At 36.4% G+C, this 23,941-nt stretch overlaps 1 protein-coding gene across 1 annotated transcript in view; it reads right to left on the bottom strand.

Annotated features, from left to right (window-relative positions):
* The window catches only part of CALB1 (calbindin 1), a 38,483-nt gene that overhangs the window by 4,441 nt on the left and 10,101 nt on the right, over positions 1-23,941 (bottom strand). The window contains exons 4-6 of the mRNA XM_043977452.1: positions 7,269-7,352; positions 6,853-6,909; positions 2,480-2,557 (exon numbers count right to left, since the gene is read on the bottom strand). Coding sequence (XP_043833387.1) covers positions 2,480-2,557; positions 6,853-6,909; positions 7,269-7,352 — 219 coding nt within the window. The remainder of the gene's footprint in view (positions 1-2,479; positions 2,558-6,852; positions 6,910-7,268; positions 7,353-23,941) is intronic.

Here is a 23,941-nt window from a genome sequence, read left to right as displayed (position 1 = left end):
TATTCTTGCTGTTTTGATGTGTGTGAAGTTTGGGTTTTTTTTTTTTTTTTGGGTGGGGAGAAGGAGGAAGAAGAGGAAAAGGAGGGAAGAGTTAGATATTTGTCCCCCAGGGTTTTCCCAAATAATGGTATGTCAGTAAATATTGATTTGCCCTTTCATGAAGAGGAATGAGGATAACAGTAAGAGGAGCAACATGAATTACGAATATGTATAAATATATTTATAGTTTGGAAGATTGTGCAAAAGGTATTACTTTATTTGTTTTTAAGGGAAGGGAAATAATTAGGATTGGACTGAGATAATCAGCCTGTCACCACATTTTAGGGACAGAAGAAAGGACAAATTATAATTAAGCTGGGGTATTTGTAAGTGTAATGAACAGATTCTTGATAGCAGGCTATCTTAACCATTTTTTTGGTGTCATGGATCCCTTTGGAAATCTGGTGAACCTTTCTGAGAATATTGCCCCTTTCTGAGAATGATGGTTTTAAATACATAAAATAAAATACATGGGATCATAGAGGAAACCATTTGAATTGAAATAATATCAAAATACATTAAAAATATTTCATGGACCTCAGGTTAAGAACTCCTTGTAATTAATACCTGATTTTTAAGAACTTTTTTTTAAAAGCTTCAGTTCACATTTATTAAATGTATCCTACTTACAGTATGCTATGCTTGGTGCCTGAGATGCAAAAATGAAACTATATAGACATGGGGCCTGCCTATTAGGAGCATACAATCTAGTAGGAGGAAAAGTTTAGACAAGTTATAATATGCTAAATATAAGTATAAGAATTGCCTTGGGAGATGTGAGGAAGGGAAGATAAGTTATTGCAGGGGGAATCTGAGAAGGAAGAGATTATTCTTGAATTTGTCCTTGAAGGAAGGAAGGATTTCAACAGGTGGAGATGTAGAAGAAGACCATTCTTGACAAAGCCACAGAAATAGGAAAAGACAAGCCCTCTAGTCTGATTTGGTTAGGATATATGGATGTGAACAGAGCATAAAATGTAGGCCAGCCTCGGAATGAATGTTAGACTTTTTTTTTTTAGCTTCTATTTTTTACAGCTCCCTGAAAGATTTTTAATAACGGTCACAGTCTCCTACATTGGACAAGTAGATCAGAGTTTGTTTCCATAGGGAAATATTTCCCAAAATATGCATTTATTTTAATTAGTTCTTGATTAATTTTGCTTACTGAATCTGAACTGGTTTATGACACTAAATAAGATATGTCAGGCCATTACAGCAGGGAAAAAAATCCCATTTGGATGATTCTTTTTTTAAAGGCCAAGCTCAGATTCTACCTGGCAAGGAGTCCTTACTTTAAATAGAATTCATTTAAAACTGGAACAAAATGGGAAATTAATAATTTTAGGTACTTAATATTAGCTGAGTTATCCACAGAGTAAATTTATCGATAATGACACACAAAAAAATAATTCTCCGTATTTGAATTTGAGTGGGTCACATTTAATGAAGGTAGAAAAAGACATTTTTTTTTCCTCTGGGTTCAGGAGCTTACATTTTACTGGAGATGGGGTAGGGAGAAAAAGGGAAGATGTAAATTATAATATCCATCAAATACACAAGATTCAAAGTATATAGAGAAGTCAAGGCTAGTGAACTGTCTTTTACAGTGAATTGAATTATCTTCTGCATCAAGTGCCTACTAGCAAATTGCATTTTTCAGAGGTCCAAACAATGTACTGTTTAATAGAAGAGTTAATAGATCTTCCATGGGCTACTCACCTGGGTGAATTTATCTTTGGATCTCTTTACCCAAAACTGAAAACCATTTCTAGCTAACTCTTCAGAATCACTGCATATCCATGCAAGGTTAATAGTATAGAATGAGGGAGAAGGAAAGATAGAGAGCATATGCAGCTTCATATAATTTTTAAAAAGTGGTACCTAGAATGCCTCTCCTGACTCTAAAATTCTAGTATTCCTAAGCCAAAATCTGATCAGGAAACTCTTAAATAATCACATAATTTTGCTGAAATGGTTATAATGATTTAAAAGTATCAATTGACTTTTTAGTCTTTTGAAAGAGAAAGTTCTTTTAAAGCAGGACTTTTTATACCTTTAAGGGGGATCATGGACCTTTCTAGCTATCTGATTAAAGCTTATGGACCCTTGTCTCTGAATGTTTTTAAATGCATAAAATAAAATGTTAATTAGAGAAGCCAATTATATTGAAATAAAGATGACATTTTTTCCATCTAAGTTCATGAAATATTTGGGGGTCCATATATGCCAGGATAAGAATTCCTGCTTTAGTAGCAACATTGCTACTTCTCTGGTTTGCTTGGAATCGAATGAGGAAGAAGAGACTCACTGAACATCTGGGCCACCACGTGTGCATTGCTGATTGATTTGGATATGACTGTAAATTCACCAAAAACAAATAATGCAAACCCAATGAGATTTCACATCATGTGGGATGTAATATTTTGGAGGTTCATCTTACCATCAAGTCTGTATATTCCGCTAATTTCGTGTCATCAAAAGTCTTGTTTGCTTTCTCTAGTAAGTCCTTTAGAAAGTTCTGTTAAGAAAAAGACCCAGGTAAAGCAAACCAGGAACAAACATCTTACATGTCAATATTTCTGAAAGGTGAACATGATGAAGCTGCCCTAGCACAGGAGTAGAAGAACAGGTGAGAAGCAGAGGAGGAGAGGCCATTTCGTAGCTTGAGACCAACTCATTCTGGTGTTCTATTAATATTTCAGTATAAACTCTCCTAGCTGAATGGAGTTCAAGGCTTGCCTTATGCTATAGTATGGGAGTTAGTGTGGAATAGTGGAAAGAATATTGGTTCCGGAGCTAGAGGACATGTGTTCAAATCCTACTTTGGCACGACCTCTGTGACCTTGGAAAATGACTCTATCATGGCCTCAGTTTCCTTATGTATAAAATGGAGAAGATATCTTTATAGGACCCTTCCAGTTATATATCTATAATTCTATGAAATCTAGAACAATTAATATTCTTGTGTTTTTCCATTTTCTCTAAATAATTATTTCAATTAAATAGATATTTAATTTAAATTACATTTTGGAAGTCTAAGGGGAGAAAATCTTTTGAACTAGTCTAATGATAAACTGTAGTGCTACATAGTGAGAGCTCCATAAATATTTGTTTCTCTTCCGAATGAGACATGGGGGTGGCTCAGTGCCGTAGCTGAATATCCTTTTTTGCCTGAGGGAACAATTATTAATACTTAAAAGGAAGAGCAGATATACACAAACACCGCTAGATTTGCCAATGCTTAGATAATCCCACAGAGGCCTGGAGTTGCAAGGAAAATTCACCATGAATTCACACCAGTCAATTCACAAATGCCCTCACCCAAGAGCTGCCTCTGCTCAAATATCAACTTGTGCTCACTATGTCACTTAATTACAAGGATAATGACAAATTTCACAAGAGATAATGTCAGGTTAGAGTGACATGAGCCCCTCCTTGGCAGTAGCACAGAGCAGAATGTTCAATAGAATTCACTACACATGAGGCAGCTTTATATTTGGGGGACATATTAATCACAATTAAATAGATATTAATGTAGGAAAGATGAAAGAACATGCTTATTAAATTGGCAGTTGGAGTGAGGGAGTATCGATTTTTTTGAAAGTGGAATATGAAGACTTTATTGAAGCTCGCCATTGGTCATGACAGGGCAAGTATTTAAAGATAATAAGCTTACATTCCCTTTAATGATGTTTATTCCCAGGATCTTAACTTTATTTCTTAAAAACAAATGAACCAATGACAAATATAGGTGAACTGAACATTTGTTGCATATGTAGATAAGTGTTCCACTCATCTTATGCATTTATGGAATTATTTATTGCCCTCCAAAACCTATTGACTTTGTTGGTTATTTTGATTTTATCCTGTCAGGGAGAAAGCCACTTCACCTAGTTTCAGAAGTTTATTCTTATCTTTAAATTCCACTTCAGAAACCGACTGAGGAATGTAAAGCTCAAAGGTGTCTGCTGAAAATAAATTTGTATTTTGCTCAGTGGAGCTGTGGTGCAAGATTAATTGGGTTAAGAAGGCTCATAAGAACTAATATAGTTGTCCCAAGAATAGCCTGGGAAAAAAACTTGGGACCCTGCAATATCTTACAAAAGATAGAAATAGATAAAAGTCCTGTCAATTGCGGAGCTTAAAGTGAACTTTCTGAAGATTTCCTCTCTCTCTCTCTCCCTCCCTCTCTCTCTCTCTTTCTCTCTCTTTTCATCTTTCCTTGAATGTCATAGATACTTAGAGATTGAAGAGGTGGTAATATTTATGTAGTCCAACCCATATTCTCTAGTGAAGAAAACTCTTATTTAGCATCTTTTTCTAAGGATAAGACTTAAGAAAACAGATCTTTTTTGTTTTTGTTGATGTTCAGTGGTGTCTGACTCTTCATGATCCCATCTGATATTTTCTTGGCAGATATATTGGAATTGTTTGTTTCCTTCCCAAGCTCATTTTACAGATGAGGAAACTGAGGCAAACAGGGTAAAGTGACTTACTCAGGGTTGTACACAGATTTGAACTCAGGTCTTCCTGATTCTAGGCCTGGTGCTCTATCCACTGTGCCACCTAGCTGCCCATAACAGATTTTTAGAATAAATACAAAGTAAGGAATGGATATGAGTTAAGAATAAACTTGAATACACAATTTTGGGACCCAGTAGAAAGAAAGGTAGAAAATGGGATATACTATTTCCTTAGGCCTATGGCCTTGTGACCTACCAGTTTTTTTTTTAACATGGAACCTTCACTGGCTTTGAATTCATTGCCTGTCAAATGAGGAGATCTATTTGTTCAAGAAAAGACAACATAATGGGGTGGATAGGGCACTAGACCTGGGAGTCAGGAAGAGCTGGGTTTGAATCTCCTGATATTTACTTGCTATGTGGCCCTCTCTGAGCCCCAGTTTCCTTATCTTTGATATGAGGGGACTGAACTAGAAGGCCTTTGAAGTCCCTTCTAGCTCAAAATCTATAATCCTACAAGCACTGGTTAAGTGCCTATAATATACTGGGACCTGTGCTGGATGCTAAGGATACAACAGCCAAAACAAAACCAGTCCCTACCCTCATGGAGCTTGAATTCCACTGGTGTGAGGGGAGAATATGCACACAGTTAAATAAATTAATGTATAGTATATATGTATATATACACACATATATATATACATATACATATACATATATATACATATATACATATACATATACATATACATATACATATATATATATATATATATGCCTTGGGGAGTGGGAAGAAAAGACTCTAAGCAATAGGAGATCAGAAAAAGTTTCTTGAAGGAGGTGGCATGAGCTAAACCTTAAAGGAATCTTGTGCTTCTAAGAGGATGATATAAGGACTGCATTCCAGGCATGAGGTGTCTATACAAAGACAAAGAGGTGGGAGGTGGATCCTACTTCCAATTTCCCTTCCAATTTTCCCTTGGAAAATCTTTCAATCTATATAGGGCAGAAAGCAAAAAACCAATTTATCTTAGATGATTTAGAATAAAAAAAGCTTCCTTACTACATTTCTACACAATAATAAAAAATTACTATATTATCACCACTTTTCAGATGAGAAGTCCCTTTCTGACTGATTCCTTTTTTTTTTAAATTATTTTAATGTTTAATAACAAGAATTTATCTTCTCTCTTTCTCACCCCAACTCCTTTCCTCCCCTCACACACCACATGAAAAGAAAAGAAATACAAAACCCTTGTAACAAATTGAGAGATTCAAGCAAAATAAATTCCCCCATTAGCTATGTACAGAAATATACGCCTTATTTTGCATCTTGAATCTGTGACCTTTGTGTCAGGAGGCAGTTAGAATAGTTCACCATCAGTCACTGGAATCCTGGTTGGTCATTGTGTTAATTAGAATTTTTATGACTCAGGTTCCTAAACCATGGTAAAATTAGAAGAAAATAATATTGGATGATCGTAGTCCCCTCCTCCTTTCCCCCTCCCCAGCATTAGAAATGGCCCATCATTAAGGATTCTTGAAGATTTTCTTATTTTTTCTTATTCAAATGATAAAGAAAACAAAATCGTCTAGACTGATGACTCAATATCTATATAACCATTCAAAAGAACAGTTCTTCCATACTTTACAATTACTAGCAAATGACTATATTCTGTATAACTATAAAATCTGTGTTAATAAATTTATTCAAAGTTGCAAATTTCCTAAAATTTGGCCCAAATTTTAGAAATTTCTTTTTGGAGGAGGGGGAAATATTTCTAGAAAAAATATTAAGTATATAATAACGTAAGTATGTATGTTCCAGGTTACAGATACCACACTAATTAGTGTGGCCTAGTGTGTCACATATGATTCAGATGTATTGCTACTCTGTCTACAATACCTGTGCAAGGCATTCAATTCTTATAGTCCTTAAGTTAGTTTGATAAACAAATACCCTAAAATGCCAGTTTTCATCATCACGGATAGGGAAAAGGGGGACTTCAGGAAAAGACTTTCATTTCTATTCAGGCACTTATTGCAGATGTGAAAGGATGGGTTAAAATGAGGTGTTATTGATCTCTGTCAGTCTGGTGAAGCCTACGGACTTTTTCTCAGAGTAATGTTTTTAAATCCATAAGGTAAAGTGTGTAGGATTTCAAGTAAAACCAGTTATAAATAGTTTTTCAAAAACAAGTTCCCAGGCTAGGAATCCCTGGGGAGGAAAACGCACCATTGATGAACAGTAGTTTATATAAGCATTCCTTTAGCTCCACCCCAAATTAGGTGCTTAGCCTTTCAGAATTATGTTAGTAAGGAAAACTAGTTGACATTTTCATTCACTTACCTTCAGTTCCTCAGTTTCTATGAAGCCACTATGATCAGTGTCATACTTTCTCCATGTCTGAAAACAATGATTTACAACCATTTGAGTAAAATAATTATAATCATAATACTTGACATTTATATCATGCTTTACAATTTACAAAGTGCCTTTTTCATATGTCATTTCCTTTGTTCCTTAGAACAAACAATCATTGGATCATTTAGTTTTAGAGGTGGGAGAGACCTTAAAACTCTTATTTTACAGATTCAGAGAGGTTGAGTGACTTCCCTAAGGTCCCACAGGAAATATATGAAGCAGAAATTGCCTGTACTTAGCACCCTGGCGTATAGTAGGTGCTAAAATGTTTATAGATTCTTGATCTTGGCAACTTCCCTCAAAGACAGCACATTTATGGGACTTTTCCTGCCTCTCAGTACCTGCATGAATTCCTCACATGACTTCAGCTGCTGACATCTAAAGAGAAGCAGGAAGTTCTCTTCTGTTGGTAATACATGGGCCAGCTGTAAAAGATAAGAAAGGAGATTATGGTTGTTAGGAGAAACTTGAGAGTAACACTCTTGTTTGAGTTGCTAGAATAATAACTTGTACCTATATGGCATTGTAAGATGTGCAAAGCATGCTCTCATAGCAACTTGTAAGGTAGGTGATGCAAACACCATTCCTGTTTTACAGATTTGGAAACTTCCCTGTCATATACAGAGCTAAAGCAGTTCAAAGTCAGTATTGTGACCAAGGCACCTTTTATAAGGTTAAATATTCTCTTCAATATGCTTGAAACTTTTCTTTAAAGAATTAATCTTACTAGCTAGAAATATAAGAGATGAAAAAAACTATGAATAGCTATGTCTTTTCTAGTGTGTTGCTCTAGGAATATTATTGATATTTGAAATGTTTTCCCATATCATTAGCAATTTATTCCAAAACTTTTCTTTTCAATGCCTTAAAAGTAGCCTATACAAAAAAAAATTTTTTTTTCTGCCTAACCACACATACTATTACGCTTTCTCCTTATTCTTTTAAATTACGGTGGGGGTAGGGTGGGAAAGAAGAGACAGAAAGAGACAGAGATAGAGAGTTTGGAGAGAGAAACCTTCTACCTTGATATATTTTTCTTGATAATTATCTGATATACAAACCAATAGGTCCCATAAGAGAAGTTCTATACCCTTTGTGGTAAAAGAATCATACTGCCAACATCATCCTCCCTCTTTCTTTTCCATCCCCAATACAATCTGGGCCATGCACTCTTGTTCATGACAAGTCAAGAGGAAAAGTGAAACACAATGAAATAATTTTCCTTTATGAATATGAGAGACCAAAGCACCATACCTATAAAGGTAATGAATACTTTCTTCAAGAGAGTTAAAAGTTATTGAATATGGCAAACACCAAATGGCACCAGGAAAAAAAAAGAAATCGATTGTACTTTAATAGGCCAGAAATGACCATTTACCTAGGTAACAGTCATTTCCAAATCAGTCACCAGTATGCCACGTGACTTGCTAGAACATATTAAAAAAATGTCAGTGGAAAAATGAATAAAAATTAAGAGGGGCAGCTAGGTGGCAGGGGCAGTTAGGTGACGCAGTGGATAAAGCACCGGCCCTGGATTCAGGAGGACCTGAGTTCAAATCTTGCCTCAGACACTTGACACTAGCTGTGTGACCCTGGGAAAGTCACTTAACCCTCATTAACCCACCCCCCAAAAAAGTTTATCATTCAAGATATAGGCTAGGAAAATGAACAGACAGAAAATTAGTCGGGTCCAGAAATGAACAGAAGGCTGGATTGTCTTTGGATATTTGTTCAGTGCTCTTAATAATCCTGAGGTTCTTAAAAGAAAGGCTTATCTTTTTGACATCAGAATTCTTCTGGTAATATTGTGTGACTGCTAGTCTTTTAATAGTTTTACCCAAAATATCTCATTAAAGAGACTTTTCCCTGTCTCCAGTACCTCCCTGATCATATTAGAGGTGACACAATTTTATCACCTCAGTGTTTGAAGAATTAAGGTTGAGTGTCACCCAAAGGGCAGTGCAGAGATGCATGGTGGGTATGAGAAGGCTGGATTGCTAATGAATAATGGTGTAGCTGAAGCAGCATAAAATATTTCATTAGAGAACTGTGTGATGCAAATAGAGGCAGTATGATCATATAGTGAAAAGGAGAGACATTCCATTCCATTGGTATCAATACCAATGAGATCAAGAGATCTGGAGAAAAGCACACAGAATGGTGGATGAAACACTCTATGAAGGATTTAGGTGAGAACACAGACAAAAGTTGTGTACTTTGGGAAAACAAGGATATATTGTGATTTTTACTGTGGAAAGGAGTATTCACATACCAGTAAATATATTCTTGGCCCAGTTTCTCACTGTTATAGGAAGAGTTCATTAAGTTAGGAGAAATAAAGGAGAAATAACAAAGAAATCCCAAAGCCCTAAAAATGGGTCATGGGGGAGAAGGGAGAAGGAAAAGTATGTGTAGGTAATAAAAAAAACACACAGATGGGTTTTGTCACTAGAAGGAGATATAAATGTCAATTCAGGATATCATTTCTGCTCAAAAATTGTCCATGACTCCCTATTACCTCTGCAGTAAACTTTTAAGTCCTTTGCTTGACATTTAAGGCTATACACAAACTATTATTACTCTAATCTTTCAAACTTCAGTCTCCTCTTCACATACTCTATAGTTCATCTGAACTGAACAATTATTCTATTCTCTGTGAGCTGCGCACTCATTCCTCTGTGACTTTGCTTCAGTTGTTCCCTAGGTCTGAAATCTTTTTTCTTTTAACTTGTTGAATTCCCACCATTTAAAGCCTTACTCAAATGCCACCTGAAAGGAAGTTTGCATCGATCACTGTGAAGGAAGCCATATTTCCTCTTCAACATGTCATAATACTTTGTTTTATAATTCTCAAATGTATATTATACAGCAAGCACATATTAAATCTTTGTTTACTGACTGAATGAGAAACATTGGATATTATTAGTTATCTGTATTTAGTCTTATCCCTTTACTAAACTCTTAAATTCCTTCAGAGCCAATGGTGAATTGAATTGAATTCAACAAATATATATATATAACAGCTACTATGTGCATTGTGCTATTAGGCATCTTAACTGCTATATGCTAGCTAGTGATACAAAGGAAAAATGAAAAATGATCCTTTCTCTCTATTTTTTTTTTTTTGCGGGGCAATGGGGGTTAAGTGACTTGCCCAGGGTCACACAGCTAGTAAGTGTCAAGTGTCTGAGGCCAGATTTGAACTCAGGTACTCCTGAATCCAGGGCCAGTGCTTTATCCACTGCGCCACCTAGCCGCCCCTGATCCTTTCTCTTAAGGAGTTTGCTTTCTATTTGGAGAGGTACTACACATACACACACATATATACACATACATATAAATGAATATAAGATAATTTGGGGAAAGAAAGATCACTATGAATCAGGGGGATCAGGAAAGGCTTCCTGGAGGACATGGCACCTGAACTGATTCTTTCTTTTTTTTTTTTTTAGGGCAATGAGGGTTAAGTGACTTGCCCAGGGTCACACAGCTAGCAAGTATCAAGTGTCTGAAGCTGGATTTGAACTCAGGTCCTCCTGAATCCAGGGCTGGTGCCTTATCCACTGTGCCACCTAGCTGCCCCCCTGAACTGATTCTTGAATGAAGCTAAGAACTCTAAGAGGTGGAGGTGATGAAGGAGGACATTCCAGTCACAGAGAAAAAGCTCTAAGACTAAGAGATGGAATGCTGAATATGGAGAACAGCTAGTAAGTGTGCAAATTTGGCTAGAAAATAGATTGAATTAAGTTGAATAATATGAAATAAATAAAGAAGGCAGATTGGCATCATACTATGAAGTTCTTTAAATGAGAACTGAGGTGTTTGCATTTTGCCATAGAGGCAAGAGGAGAGGTTCTAGACCTGGGGAGGAATATGAATGGACCCTTATTTTAGGAAAATTATTATGACAGCTGTGTGGATAATGGATTGGTGAGGAGAAGAAGTTGAGATCCTATTTTTAAAAATTGCAATAGTCTAGGAGAGGAGTAATGAGGGCCTGAACTAATGTGATGGCCAAATGGCACATGCAGCATTGGTCTTGAAGGAACAGGGAAGACTTTCCTTCCAAAGGGAAGGTGGGAGAAATAGCAAGGCCAGATAAGGGAGTACAAATACCTATCTTAGTACCCAAGTATCTAAGACTAGGGTTTTTTTGGCATGCTTATTACATCAATCAAGATATAACTGCTTTAAATTGGCAAAAATAATTAAAAGAATGAAATTCAGTACCGGCAGTATTGTCAACAAATGGGTATATTCATTCATTTCTGTGTGAATTGTCAAATTGTAGAATCTTTTGGTAGAGTAATATGACAGTATGAAGTAAAAGTTACAAAAAACAGTCATACCCTTTGGCTAACAGTTCCATGGTTGGAATATACCCTGGAAATATTATAAAGAAAAACCATAAAAGGTCTGGCATGTTCAAATATTTTCATAGCAGCATTGAACATAATTACAAAAACGATAGAATAACTAAAGTGTCCACTAAGGGCATGGCTAAAGCATTATGATGCATTAAACATAATGCAGTTAAGACTGACAAGTGTGAAGAATACAGCGAAATATGTGGGGGACCTTTTTGAAATAATGTGAAGCAAAAAACAAACCAAAACCAAGCCCACACTGGAATGAAGTCTTTACTAATTACAGCCATATATAAGGAAATGAATAAGAATGAATGGACAAAGAATTCTAATGGGACCTAAGAGGAAATGACTAATAAATTATAATGATACTTTATGTTATTATGAATTAAATTAAATGTAACTATTTACAAAGCAAGTTCAGCATTGAAGATCAGTGTTAAATTTTAATATAAATTTAATTAATTAAAGAAGTTAAAACTATGTCCATTAAGCTGACAAAAAGCACTTTACTAAAATGTTTGTCTGACCAACTGACTCTCCTACTTAAACTTTAGAGGCTCTACATTCCCACTAGGATTCAATAGGCATTTAAAGCTCTTTACAACTTAAGCCTTTCCTAATTTTCCAGTGTCTTTCCAATTTACTCCCCTCCACACACTCTTTGATCAAGCTACACCGGTCTATTTGCTATTTCTTGCACATGTACTGGGTGTCCTCCATGCCTGGAATACTCTGAATACTCTCTCTCCTCACCTCTACCTTTGATTTCCTTCAAGACTCAGCTTAAATCCTACCTGCTATGAAAGGTCTTTCCTAGTCCCCACTCCCCAGTCTACAAGTTCCTTCTCCTTGGAGATTGCCTTCACTCTCTACTGTGTTTATACCATATGTACCTACTTATTTCTATGTGGAGGCTATTTTTGCCTTCCTTTGTATTCCCAGTACTCAGTACAGTGAATGCTTGACTTGAAGTCAGGAAGACCTGGATTCAGATTGTACATCAAAAATTTACTCTGTGTGTGTGTGTGTGTGTGTGTGTATGGGGGGCAGCTAGATGGCATAGTGGATAAAGCACTGGTCCTGGATTCAGGAGGACCCGAGTTCAAATCCAGCCTCAGACTCTTGACACTAGCTGTATGACTCTGTCTGGGCAAGTCAACCTTCATTGCCCCACCAATTAAAAAAAATACTGTGGGTTATTCTGAAATCCTCCCTCATTAGCTAACGGGCAAGTTGGTTAAAATCTCTGTGCTTCATTTTCCTCATCTGTAAAATGGGGATGAAAATAGCACTTACTTCATAGGATTGTTGTGAGGGTTAAATGAGAAAACAAAACTATAAATTTTAAGAGCTGTATTAATGCTTGCTACTATTATCACAGTAAATGCTTAAGAAATGATTGTTGACTGACTGACTGACAGTAATTTATCTTACCAAATCACTGAGGAGTTTCTCAGATTGGAAGGATTCTTTCTTTGGTTCAGTGTTTGAGCATAGAATTAATGGGAAGGGCTAAATAACTTTTATTGTCTTAACTCATTCCCCACACTGTCACCATTGATTCCCTAGGATAATTTTCCTTTATGCCTGCATTAACACTTTAGTACTTAATTTCTTTTTCTTTCTTTCTTTTTTTTAGTGAGGCAATTGGGGTTAATTGACTTGCCCAGGGTCACACAGCTAGTAAGTGTCAAGTGTATGAGGCCGGATTTGAACTCAGGTCCTCCTGACTCCAGAGCTGGTGCTCTATCCACTGTGCCACCTAGCTGCCCCCTTAATTTCTAGAGAGAACAAAAATAGAGGTCGCTCTGTCTGAAAGCCAGTGATTCAGAGAAAGCAATGCACAATTTTATGTGTTTGTGTGTGTAGGTGTGTATTTGTATGATGGTGTTGGACTGATTGAGAGAATGGGTGAATAATAGGGTCCTTAATGAGGAGGAGGTAGGCTCTTTCAGTACAGGGAAATGTTATGTATTGATTAGATGTTCACATAAAACCACATAGGACTCATTTTCTAATGAATAATTATACAAGTAATTATTTCAATACTCACACAGTCATAAATTTATTATGTCCTTGTTGAATTACTTAAATACCAACTTGGAACGATTCAGTTTGAACTTTTCCCCAACATTTTGGAAAATAATTCCAAAAATGTGCCTGGTGAATACAATATTCGAGTTTGAGATTTCTGGGAATGATGATATAGAATTTACCATTACAATTTCTGATCTCTATGTGAGGTAGGCTCAGAACTGCACTGATTGGAAGATCTTTAATTAAAAGAAGATCTCATGTTTGCATAGCACTTTATACTTTTTTTTGGGGGGGAGGCAATTGGAGTTAAGTGACTTGCCCAGAGTTACGCAGCTAGTAAGTGTTAAGTGTCTGAGGCCAGATTTGAACTTAGGTCCTCCTGACTCCCGGGCCAGCGCTCTATCCACTGTGCCACCTAGCTGCCCCACACTGTATAATTTTTAAAGTACTTTCATCATTTGTGATTTCTGTATTTCATCAATATAGGCCTTGCTCTTATGATTTCTTTAATTAATATAACTTGTGGTGACTTAATGCAGAAACACATTTGTTGATCATAGCAAACTCATGGGCCCAGAACTTGACTCAGGTATCTTTCATATTTATTTTCTCCAATTAAACTTGGATATATTGAATTGTTGATTTTAAACTGGCAGTGTGAGGTAGTTACTAACAAGACCAAATTAGCTTTTTGCTTATTAAATAAAAGTACTCTAATTTTACATAAAACAACTCATTTCAGTTTCAGAGTGGCAGCATAGAGTGCTAGACTCAGAGTCAGAAAGACCTGTGACATTTATTAGCTGAGTGACATTGGGCAAGTCTGATCCTCGAACAATTCCATAGGATATATCTATTAAGATATAGTGGTCCTCTGGTTTCAAGTGGTGAACTGAGTTCTCCCACTGCTGAGATCACAGATCCTGGACCTATTAACTTACTCCATTTCACACCATAATTTGACTTACCAATGAAAAGAGGCTGTAACTGATTTTCATCCTTAAAAGAGCCAGATCTCAGATAATTCAATACATGGCCTAAGGAATAAGCCTGGTCAATCTTATGCCTATTTGGGCACACTACCTTCCTGCTCTACTGGTCTACCCACTATTCTCCATATGAGACATTTTGTCTCAATGCCTTTCACAAACCAGCCCCTATCTCTGGAACATTCTCCCTCCTCATGTCTATCTCTTGTAATACCTCTGTCTATTCAAGGCTCATTTCAAGTGCCACCTTCTACCCAAGGCCCATCCTGATCCCCTCAATTTTTAAAGGCTCATTCCTAAAATTATTAGCTATTTACTTTGTATCTGTTTTGCGTTTAGTTTATTATGCATGCACCATTTCTTTCAATAGAGTGCAAACTCCCTAACTGGCTGTTTTCATTTTTATCTTTATATTCCTGGTGCTTGGCACATAGTAGGTGCTTGATAACTGTTTGAACCAACTTGAAAGGTGGTCATTGTGAATGAGATTTTCTCCAACCCTTGGAGATAAGTGATTTAACTATGATAATAATTAGTATTTAGGACTACAAACTGTGATTTAATATGTTTAGGTATTCTTTAGTGGTATTTTGTAGTAGCTTAAGCAAATGATAATAGAATAAGTAAGACACATTAGTAGAGTTTATGTATATGCTATATGGTAGACTGATGCAGAAAACACATAATTGAAACCATTAGCTTAATCCATTGTGGTTCGATATTCACCAATCAGCTTAAAGGTCAAATGCTAAAAATAGTTACTCTGGACCAATCCGAACTTGAGAAAAGCCATCTTCAAGTGGAAGTTAGTAGTTTCCAATGGCTGTGATCAAAAGAAATTATAGGGGAATTAAGCAGTTAATACTTTTGCACTATGGTGGATCCACTAGTTGGATTACATAATTTTGCATAAGATCAGTTTCCAATATTCAATGAGGATTTGTTGTACATATATCACTTGAATTGTGTAGTATAAATGGTGTTTCTGGGAGGGGGTCTGTCTAAAAATAGTATGTATAAATACTTTTGAGCCCTGATTTGGGTATAAATACCATCTCCTGGCACTGCTTGGGGTCTTTTGGTCCTAGACATGAGACCGGCTTTATTGTGAGACAGTATTACTCTCTCAATAAACCTATTTTCTATGACTTGGTGACTTTGCTGTTTCTTTTTCTTTGTTAGACTTAGAAATTTTTCACGACATCATCCACTCTCTGTTTAAGCCCTTCTAGGGACAGACAAATAACTTTTTCACAAGGTTTTCCATGTTCTTTTTAGATAAAACTGTTAGAAAATCATTCCTTACATGAATCCTAGATCTGCCTTCCTATACTTTGTCATCAACTCTGCAGTGATTATGCCTTCTGGAGCTGCAGAAAATGTCAACTCCCTCTTCCAGATGATACCTCCTCAAATATTTGAAGGAAGTTATCATGTTCTACTAAGTACGCTTTAAAAAATATGTCTCTATTACTCTTTTTATAGTTCTCCAAATACATTTTCTTCTGTTTTATAGGGAAGTGTGGTGAGAGAATTGGGGGATCCATTTTCCTGAGTCTCTAGAATAATGTTGTCAAAACTTTTTGATCATGTGCTCTTAATAATTTTTTGTGTGTGCATGAAGCTTCAATATGTATCTGTATGTGTATATAAACACATATATACACAATATATATACACACATAGATACACACTATGTAAACATTGTGTATATATACATATACAATGTACATATACTCCTATACTAATAATTTTGTACATTATAAAAAAATGAAAATGAAAAAGTATGAAATAAATATGAAATAATATTTAATTGTAGAATCAATAGGAGCAAATGGAGTTTATCATTTAGGGGAGAGGTCATGGTCAGACCTGTGCTTTAGGAAAATCACTTTGGCAAATGAGGAAAGGGTATAATGGAGTGGAGAGAAACTTCAAGAAGGGAGATCAATTAGTAGGGTATTGCAATAGTTCAGGTGAAAGGTGAAGCCCTGAACTAGGGTGATGGCTGTTTGCATAAGAAGAAAGGGACACATCAGAGAGAGATATTATAGAGGTGAAATGACAAGATTTATCAACTGACTGGATATGTGGGGTGAAGGAAAGTGAGGAATCTGGGATAATGCCAAAGTTAAGAACACAGTTGACTTGAAGAATGTTGATTTCTCAATAGGAGTAAGGAATTTCAGGAAAGGAGTTGGTTTGGGGACAAAGGTCCTATTTTGGACATGCTGAATTTATTTGCCTGTGAGACAATCTAGTTGAAGTGTCTAATAGGCAGCTTGTGAGGTTGGATAGAACTCAGGACAGAGATTGAGGATGTATATATAGATTTGGGAGTTATTTTTATAGGGATAATAATTAAAACTATGAGGACTGATTAAATCATCAAGTGAGAAAGTATAATGAAAAAAAACCAAGGGAATTTTTGGAGAACCCACAGTTATATGTCATGATGTAGATGATTATCCAGCAAAGAAGACTGACAAGGGGTGATTGGGTAGGTAAAAGGAGAACAAAGTGTGTCATGACAATCCAGAGAGGAGAGATCATTTAGCTGGTCAGCAATATAAAATGCTGCAGAGAGGTCAAGTAGGATCAAGATGGAGAAAAGACAATCAGTTCTGGTAATTTGTTTTCCTTTTCCTTTTTTTTTGGTGAGGCAATTAGGGTTAAGTGACTTGCCCAGGGTCACACAGCTAGTAAGTGTCAAGTGTCTGAGGCCAGATTTTGAACTCAGGTCCTCCTGAGTCCAGGGCCAGTGTTCTATCCACTGCACCACCTAGCTGCCCCAGTTCTGGTAATTAATAGATCTTTAGTCATTTTGAAGAGAACAGCTTCAGTTAAATGAGGAGTCAAGGCTAAAGGAGGAAGGTGAGAATCTGGACTACTGTAAGCATGATGATACCTTCTGCAGAAACAGGGATATTTAGAAGAGGAGTTGAATTTAGGGAAAATAATATAATCTGATATTATAATGCAACACATTCATGACTGTTCATTCTATGTTACTCTTTCCCACCAAAAACCCAAAATGTTTATGGAGTATATGTATGTGAGTGTGTATATGTATGCTTTTTGGGAGGGATTGCTCAATGGCTATTTCCTTAAGCAAAGAACCTGATACTATAATGATCTGGTGCACATGGAATGTGGATGCTGTGGGGCATGGGTGGTGGAAATTTGCTTGCACAGTTACTGCAGGTGCCAAGTTAGGATATGACTGTCTTAAGGAGCCTGAGCCCAATATAGCCATGGAAGGCCAGCAATAGGAGAAGGCAAAGTGGATGGGTATTGAAGTGGGGTTATATCATTATATTGGAGACAAACCCATGATTCGATAAAGGGGGAAATGGTGATATATGATCTATCTTTCTACCGTTTGACTGTTTTATAACATATTATTTGGGGTCAAGCGATGGCCCCCTGAGGGGCTACAGTCCACACTTTGGAAATCACTGTTCTAGACAAGAAGGAGATGACTAGAAAGGGTTATGGCAAGAAAATGAGTGGAACTGGGTTAAGGAGGTCGACTGAGAAAAAAATTTGAACCAATTATCTCTCATAAGGATCTGATACCTAAGATATTTAGGCAAATTATCTATAGATAAATGTTGAAAGGATATGAACAAACAGGTAAAAGACCTGTAATTGCTTATTATTAAAAACCATAGGAAAGACTGCTCCCAATAACCAACAATAAGATCAATGAAAATCCAAATAACTCTGAGGTTTCATATCACGACTGGCAAACTGAGAAATCTGGCAGAGGATGAGAATATTTGATGTTGGCGGAATTATAGGAGGATAGATACACTAGTTGGTAAAGGTGTAAATTAGTCCAACAACTATGGAAATCAATTTGAAATTATGTCTAAACTCTTTGACACAGAGAACCCAATGCTAGGCACATACCCCAAGAATGTCAGCATAAAAAGAAAAGTCCAATATATAACACAATATTTATAGCAAAACTCTTAGTCAAAAACTAGAAACAAAGCAGATGCCCATCAGTTAAAGAATGGTTAAACAGCTTGTATTACATGAATATAATGAAATATTACTGAGCTCTAAGAAATCATGTAAATCAGTATAGAGAAACATGGGAAGACATTTTCATTGATACTAAATGAAATAAGCAAAACCAGGAAAACAACATACATAATGACTTCAACAATGTGAATGTAAAGAACAACCACAAAACTGAAATGGAATGCTATGAAATTATCATGGTCACATTTTGCCTCCAAAAGATATGAGAAAATACCTCTTCTTCTTTGGAGAGATGGGGGACTATAAGTATGGGACACTCCAGATACTAGCAGACTTTTGTGTTGGTTAATTTTGATGAACTTTTTCCCCCTTCCTTTTTATTCTTTGGTATAAGGGATGACTCTTGGACAGTAAAAGGATGGGCAAGAAGAAATGCATTGATGTAATCATACTAATACATTCATGAATGGCATTGAAGTAGCTTGATTGACTCAACTGGATTGAAAAGAATTGTGATATTATCTGTTCCCAGTGGAGATAGTAAATTTGATATTGGACAAATGTGTTTCTTTGTACATGTCATTTATTCAATAACAACACTAAGGACTGCTTAACAATAATCACAATAATTGTGACATTTGTGTACAACTTTAGAGTTTCTAAAGCATTGTTCATACATCATCTCGAGTCTTATGACAACAAGTAGGGCAGATTTTATATATCCCCATTTTGTAGGTCCAGCAAGGTTAAGTGACTTGCTTGATCACATACATGGTCATACAATTAATTAAATGTCAGAGGTAGGATTTGACCAGATCTTCTTGACTCCAAGTTTGTCTCCTCTAATTCCTTAAACAAAATTGCCAAGTCTCTTGTCTTTTGGGCTCATTGAAATGTGTATGTTAAATGTGTAAGGCAGCTTATGATAATTAGTATTGCCATATAATCATTAAAATTAAATCTTCTAAAAAATAGAAAGAAAACTCACATTTACTGAATGTCATATTGGTTGAACTAAATTACATCTAAGGCCTCTTCCAGATTTGACATTCTATGATTCTAAGAACATTTTAATAAAAAGAAAGTACAGAGGAAATGACCATGGTGACCCAAGAAAATCATTGAATGCCTTTTAAGTGCATTGCAATAGGATGATAATAGCCAGCATTTATGTAATACTTGAAGGTTTGGAAAGGATTTTAGATAGGTTATCTCATAAATAATCATTGTGATTATTTTAGTAATAAGCATCATCTTATCCCTTATCTACATGTATAAAAAGGGTCATTTGTATTTAATAGACTTTTATGATTGTACTAATGTGATTATCTCCATCTTAGAAAATGAGTCCAGACAGTCCCTTCTTCCTTAGGGCCTTCAGTTCTCTTATCTTTGAAATACAGAAGAGATTTCACCTCTCCTGGGTGGGTTGGGGGGATTGTTGAAATTATTTTGAGTTCCCTAATGAAAAGTCCCTGAGCATTTAATCAACTTGTTTCTCTGGGTATTTCTGTAAAGGAAGAAGTTGGGTCTCTTAACTGAAGGGTAGAGCCAGATGGTTCTTCTCTCTTCTGTTTAAATCATGTCTAGAGGCCTTGACTTTGGAGCTTCCAAGGAAAGAACATAGAATTTCATAACTCTTGTTGAGTTATGGAACCTTGGATATTGAGTTGAAAGGGATCTCAGAGGTCATTTAATCCAGCCCTGTCATTTAGCAGATTTAGGCTGAGGCTTGGAGAGGTTCAGTGATTTGCTTAAGACCATACAGATAGTAGGTGGCAAAGCCAGAATCTGTGCCCAGTGCCTTTGATTCCAAATCGGGTACTTTTTCCATTATATCATAGACAGTCTGTTCTACTTTTTTGTTGCTCATTGTCCTTCATGACTCCTCAGACTCTTGCAATTTGACTTCTGATTTCATCACTCAACTTGAACTGTTCTTTCCAATATTACCAATAATATATTAGTTGCCAAATCTGATGAGCTAATACTTTTCGATTCTGTGGTATTTGATGATGATGAATGTCCCCCATTCCTCTACTTCTCCTCTTACTACATTACTCTCTCCTTGTTCTCCTCCCACCCTTTGGACCCTCTTTGGACCAGTCTTCAATCTCTTTTGTTTGGCCATCATTTTTGTCTATATCCCTATGCGTGGGTATACCTCTGAGCTTTGTCGTAGACCTTCTTCCCTCTGAGTAATCTCAACAGCTCATATGGATTCAACTATCACCTCTACACAGTCTCTCTTTTGAACTCCATTTCTGCATCTCCAACTGCCTATTGGAGATCTGTACCTGGATATTGCTTGGGCATCTCAAACCTAACTTGATCAGAAGAAAACATGTCCCATTTCCCCATTGATGAGTTTTTCCTGGGACCTCCATTTTGTTGCTGGGTCCAAGCAAGGCTTCATTCTTTTCCTGGCCTTGTTCCTTACTTATGGATTTTTAAACCATGCTTCTGCTACTATCTCATCCTAGAAATTCTCCAGAACCTGGGATCTCTTCTCCTTGAAACCATGTATGTTGCCTTTTCAATCTGAAATCTCCCCCTACAAACCCTGTCCCCCTTTCCTTTTACAGTAAGCCACTTTTACGGTAAGTCCCTCTTGGGTCCTCCAGGCCCTATTATTCACATCTAGAATTCAAAACTATGCCCCATTATAGGATCCCACATTTCTCCCATCTTCTTGCCTTTAAGCTCCCATTTATATTTTGTCTTTCCCCATTACAATGTCAGCAACTTGAGGGGAGGAATGCCTTTCTTTTGACGTTTATTTTTTTTTCTCATTGCTTAGCACAATGTTCTTCACATAGTAAGCACTTAAATGTTTCCTTCCTTTTGTTTCCCACAATTCCTTCTATTTTTCTTAAATTTCCCACTTCTGTCAAGGACACCATCATCTTTCCAGCAATCCTTGACTCTTCCTTTTCTCTGCCCTCTCACATCCAAACAGTTGCCAAGTTTTATTGATACCACCTCCACAATATACCTTCTTTCCTTATCTCCACTCACAAAACTACACTTCCTTATATCTACTCACATAACTACCATCCCAGATTAGGCCAATTCTCAGTTGGACTATTATAACAATGGGGAAGAGTAGGGAATATGCATTTATTAAATACCTACTATGTGTCAGGTACTATGCTAAGTGCTCTACAAATATTATGTTATTTTATCTTCACAATATTGGGAAGTAGGTGCCATTATTATTCCCATTTTATTGTTGAGGAAACTAAGGCAGACAGAAGTTAAGTGACTTGCTCAAATTCACACAACTAGTAAGTATCTGAGGCTGGATTTGAACTCAGGCCTTCCTGACTCAGCACTCTGTCCACTGTGTTATCTAGCTACCCAATTGGTCCTCCTGCCTCCATTCTCTCAACCTTCAAATAGCTTTTCCACAGAGTTACCAAAAATCATATCCCAAAGTCTAGGTTTCATAATATCACTCACCTGCTCAAAAATTCTAGTGGCTTCCTTTTGCCTTTGAAATAAAACACAAACTCTGATATTTGGCATTTTTGAAAAAGTTCTTCACAGTCTTGGCTTCAAATTCACCTTCTTAGGCTTACTGCACATTGGTTTCTTTAACACACTCTATGTTCTAGCCAAATTTACCTGCTTGCTATTGTTATTTCTATAAGACATTCCCTCTCCCCTCTCTGGACCTTTAAAATAGGCTGCCCCCTTTCTTGGAATGTACTCTCTTCTCTCCACCTCATGGTGTCCTTAGCTTCTTTCAAATCTCAGTCCAAGAGTCACCTTTTACAGTAAGCCTCTGCATCCAGTTGCTAGTTCAATTCTGCCAGAAATTACTTTGTAGATAATTCATATTAAAATTTAAAAATATACATGGTTTCATCTCATGGAATATAAGCTCCTTGAAGTAAGGATCTATTTAGTACTTTTCCTTCATACCCCAAACCTAGAATAGTGCCTGGCACATAGTAGATACTTAATATGTCCTTATTTAAATAAATTAAAAGATAGCAGAGAAGGAAGAAAAAAAAGGAAAAAAACCTTACAGAATAACTATTATATATTGAAAGGAATAGCAAGTTGTACATAATAGATTTTCAGTTTCTTGTGCAATCTTATTCTACTATGTTATGTGAATGTTTGTGTTATTTCATAAACTAAAAATTTAAAAATATATTAAAAAAAGATGGTGGGCCATTCTTTAATATGGAAGTTGTAATGCTGGAGTTGTGTACTAGATTCTTCCATAGGTCTGACATGGGATGTGCTGAGCATAGGTTGCCTATCTTCAAGTTATGCACACATCTTTCTCTGTCTCTCTGTCTCTCTCCACCTCTACCTCCAGCTCTACATATATATCTACACCTATATATCTTTGTATATATACATGCACATATATACAATATAGATGTGTGTATATATGTATACATACATACATGTATATGGCTATAGCTTGGTATATATGTAGAGGTGGCACAGTGGATAGATTATTAGGTCTAGAACCAGGAAGACTCATCTTCCTGAGTTCAAATCTGACCTCAGACTGTGTGACACTGGGTAAGTCACTTAACCCTGTTTGCCTCAGTTTCCTCATCTGTAAAGTGAGCTAGACAAGGAAATGGCAATCTTTGCCAAGAAAACCCTGAAATGGGGTCATGAAGAGTTGGACACAACTAAAATGACTCAACAAAAACAAGAAGAAGAAGAAGCACTGACCTGGATCAAGAGGAAATCATAAACCTTTTGTCAGGAAGTAACATTAGGTTTTCACATATTGCGCAATGGCACAAGTTAAAAGCTTACAGACTTGACACCCTCTTAGGAAAGATCTCTATTTTTTAATGTCAATGCCACGATGAAATTTCTATTACTTTGCTGCTAAATCATTCAGTCTTCATTTTTAATTATTTTAATCGGCCTTCTCTGCAGAAGAGCTATTAGTCAGAATATATTTAGAACATTTTTGACTGTCGTGGTATTTGTTAAATTATCACAGAGGTTTGGTGTGCACGTTTTGCATTCATTTTCAGAACCTCAGTGTTTCCTAGCTGCCTTTGAGGGAGTCTATCCAATTTATCTGTCTATGTTTCTAACTTTGAAAAAAGTATTTAAGTTTAGGTTATACCATTTATGCATGTTGTCTCCTCTCTGGTTACATTTTTAGGCAGTGTATTAGTTCTCCCCTATTTACTCCTTCCTACCCTCTGCCCCTTAGATTTCCTAGAGTCCTACAAAGCTCAGCTCAAATGCTGTCTTCTACACAAGGCCTTTCCTGCTCCCCTCAGCTGCTGGTGTCTTCCTCCTTAAATGATCTTGTATTTATTTTTCATGTACTTATTTTTTGTGTGTATATTATCTCCATGAATAGAATGTAATTACCTTGAAGGGAGGGACTGCTTTGTCTTTATATCCCCAAGCCCTAGCACAGAGCCTGGCATTTATTAAGTGCTTAATAAATGCTTGTCAATTTATGTAAAGAAGTAAGGTATAGTTCTAGAGGAGGAAAGAGCCTTGGAATCCATCTAGTCTCATTTTCTTGTTTTTTTGTTCTTTTGGGCAGAGCAATGAGGGTTAAGTGACTTGCCCAGGGTCACACAGCTAGTAAGTGTCAAGTGTCTGAGGCCGGATTTGAACTCA

The sequence above is a fragment of the Dromiciops gliroides genome, chromosome 1, assembly GCF_019393635.1.
Source record: "Dromiciops gliroides isolate mDroGli1 chromosome 1, mDroGli1.pri, whole genome shotgun sequence".
Lineage (NCBI taxonomy): Eukaryota > Metazoa > Chordata > Mammalia > Microbiotheria > Microbiotheriidae > Dromiciops > Dromiciops gliroides.
The sequence above is the reverse complement of the archived record's forward strand: the minus strand, read 5'-3'. Positions and strand labels throughout refer to the sequence as shown.